This window comes from Opisthorchis viverrini, assembly GCF_000715545.1.
Source record: "Opisthorchis viverrini unplaced genomic scaffold opera_v5_7, whole genome shotgun sequence".
Lineage (NCBI taxonomy): Eukaryota > Metazoa > Platyhelminthes > Trematoda > Opisthorchiida > Opisthorchiidae > Opisthorchis > Opisthorchis viverrini.
Window position 1 is genome coordinate 596,882 of NW_008751663.1, and position 3,524 is coordinate 600,405.

Sequence of the window (3,524 nt, forward strand, 5' to 3'; positions counted from 1 at the left end):
AGAAATTCTTATAATAGTCTTATTAGACTCACAGAATATATGGAAAGATATCTAAAAACGACTCGATGTCGGGGCACTGCTGCGCTTGTAGCTACCCAGTCACCCACATACGTGACTGTTCAGCTCACAATCACTCATGGGATCACGAGACTTTTTACATACTCGCAAATCACGTCACATTAAGATGACTCTCGGACATCGACTGTCTGCACCGTCTAGTGAGCGTAGCAACAGCTCACATGCTGACGCGCCCACGTACGCGCAAACGGACCTACATATCGGAGAATCGAACGCAGTCAGCACACACAGACTCGCGCGCGCGCAGGAAGCGGGAAGTCAACCTCTCCACAAGTCCACGGACAAATATGGGACACGTGTAGCAGTCTCACTGCGGAGAAAAACACGTTCCCGCCGTCCGGACTTTCACCAAGGAACTCTCACAGACGACAAGTTCCTTTTTTGACTTGCTCCCATTTCCATCGTATTTATTTTTATACGTGTTGCAACCCACCACTGTCAACTATGCTAAAAACTTTTATTAGTGCATACACCTTCTGAGTTGTATTATGGCTATCACCACCTGTGAACTAATACGCTTCTTAGATATTCTACCCGGACGTCCTGAAAAAACCGTTACGTCCAGTTTGGCTCATAAACAGACTAAAAAATAATAGAGGGTGGAAGAATCATCCATTACTTTGGTGTCACTAGGAGACTCAACGGAGTCTTGCATTAACAACATTCTTCAGGCCAAAGCCCCCCCCCCTCCCCAAAATATATCATAAACATGAAATTCGAGTCTTCGGATGACACCAAAGTTATTTGCAAATAAGGCTATTCCATCAATAACGTAAAATTTGATGTTCAATTGGAGCACCACACGGTCGACGGAAACTTTCAGACTTCGTCTACCTGATAAGTTCCAAGATTGGTGAAACATGTGGTAGACTTTAGAAGAGTTGGGAAAAGGGGGGAGTATATTTCAGAGACCAGTTGGGGGGTCGAAATGCTCCTCTAGAGCATTCAGTAATCGACTGGGTTTCCATATGTTTGCTGATTCATACAACAGAATTACTCACCAAACCATGGCACATGCAAAAGTCTGTCTGAATCGTTTTCTAAATAACATCATGAAATAGCTAACTGGTGAGTAGCATTACTGTCGGATTTCTCCAACCGTTTAAAGAAAATGGAGTCGCTTTTTTAGTAGACACAGTACAGTTAGAGATCTGGAGGAATGGTAAATGGCGAAAATGCTCATTTTGACCAAGAATACAAAGACACAAAATCATGGGTATATTGCAAATTTGTCAACCTTTTCTTGTAAACATGACAAGGATACTCAGATAGACAGAGTCCCTTGTTATATATAACCTTTTTAGCATTTGTTGTAGACTAGCCGATCGTTAATAGACGTGATAATAAGACGTGTAAATTCTACAGTTTTCCCTTCAGCCACTGAAGTTAGATGCTTGGTTTCTCTGTTTCCGCTAAATGCGGACTGAAGCGCAACAATATAACTATCATAAAACTGGATGAGCTAGGCAGTCATGACTTAAAACAGAAGAATTTGGTCCTTCGCTTTGCTATTGTGTTCTTGAAACCAAACTCTCCTGGACACCGGACCAATAAACGGATTCACTATGAAAATCTCTGTTAAATCTCAGTCTTTGATGATCCTTAAATCTCAAAAGATCGAAATTAGGCTTCACGGACCTACATACATGGGGCGGACAGAACACTCTCCAGGACTAATCAAGATGTACGCCATCTTTTTTTAAGTTAAACTATTCATTTCACCTAAGAACAACAGTTTTTGAGCTCCGAATCGCTTCACCCTTTCAGTAGTAGTATGTGCTTGTTGTTAAATTCGGCTAACGCCCTGTTTCACTAGGCTACCACCGAACGTTTCCAGTGTGATGAACCGATAAGCAGACACAGAGTTAAGGGCGTCTAGGATTTCGGCAGACGGACAGGAGGTGCCAGTGATTGGTTGGCGACTATTTTTGGGATGAATAAAACCAAATTCGAAATACGGGAATATAGTAGCTGTGAGTGTAGCCCTCTCTAGAGGTTGAGGCCCAACTTTATCAAATGGATACCACCAATGGAGCTATAATTTGCACCGTCTTTATGGGGATCGGAACTGTTTTCAACGTTCTTGCTATCTTACTTCTCCCCCGAGCCAATCTTCACTCAAGACTCACTCTGTGGCTTCTGCGCGCGCAATCACTTTGTGATGCCTTAGTTTGCATCATGACCATACTCCTCTTCTGGATTGATGAGTTTCCGTATTGGGACGACATCGGTGGATCACTATCGTGCCACTTATGGTCTAGTCAGATATTCTACTGGATGGCAACGTCGGCCAGCACGGCCAACGTGGTATGTATTGTGCTGGATCGTTTATGGGCTACCGTTTACGCCGCAACCTACCGGCGTAATCAAGTTCGCTATCTTGTCCTATGCTGCATTGGTAATTTCATTTACAGTTTGGCGTGTTCAGGGCCAGATATGTTATTAGTCCAGTTCGAAAATCACGTGTGTTCGAGAAATTACACATCTCCTATTCCAGCGATAGAAGAATTCCGGTACATACATCGTTATCTAGTGTTAGTTTTGTATTATGTACTGCCACTTGTGGCAGTTTCCGTGTGTCATGCGTATGTTGTTTGGTACATCAGACGCAGATTGCGTCCTCACACAAACTTGCCGGACGAAACCCAAACCACCTCGACCGAGGAAATGAGCGAATCTGGCTCCGTACAGTCCGCAAATATCGTCAACTCACTGACCTTCGGAGCAATGGGATTTATTATTTGTCTCGTTCTCGCACACTCCTACGACACTTTCTTTTACGCGTTCGATTGGGCTTTTGGAACCGAATATGTTGTGGGTTCGAATGAGCAACTTCTAGGCTTGTTCCTGAACTCCCTGAATGCCCCAGTAAATCCCATTTTGATCGCTGTCTCCGTGCCTTCATTTCGTCGCAGTTGCGTGCAAGTTGCTCGACATAGTCTAGATTACATCAGACAAGAATATAATGAAGCCTATCGGAAGTATTCTGCTAAAGGACCATCATCCTATTCGGACTTGTAAGGCATGAACCAATCAACACGCTTTATGTAACAGCTATTCGATCCATCTCCACTTACATTCCGTCATACTCTTATGCTTACGATAAAAAGAATCAACCTATTGATTTCCATAGTTTTCCATCGGGTTTCTGTGATCAGAAAAAGCATCATATCTAAGATAGTCTCATAATTGTCAGCCACTGCGAGTTATCCGCAGGTTGAAACGATCCATTTATCGTCTGGTTAGCTCGCCACACTGAGTCAGGTCTACCGCTATGTACACATACTATTATACTCCCGGTGTTTCGGATGTTATCACACAGTCGGAATTCTGTGCAAAACTAAGTTCAAGTGCGCTCACCTCTTATAGTTGCGCTGGCCGAAGACCCGCTGTTCACCCAACTATCTTTTAGAGTTTACCGCAGATTTCCCACTGAGTATACCTAG

General features: G+C 43.5%; 1 protein-coding gene across 1 annotated transcript; it reads left to right on the top strand.

Annotated features, from left to right (window-relative positions):
• Positions 1-2,256: 2,256 nt before the first annotated feature.
• Positions 2,257-3,099, top strand: T265_00686 (hypothetical protein; the record flags this gene model as incomplete). Its single annotated transcript, XM_009164535.1, has 1 exon — positions 2,257-3,099. The coding sequence occupies one exon, from the start codon at positions 2,257-2,259 to the stop codon at positions 3,097-3,099; it is 843 nt and encodes a 280-aa protein (XP_009162799.1).
• Between the last annotated feature and the right edge of the window lie 425 nt (positions 3,100-3,524).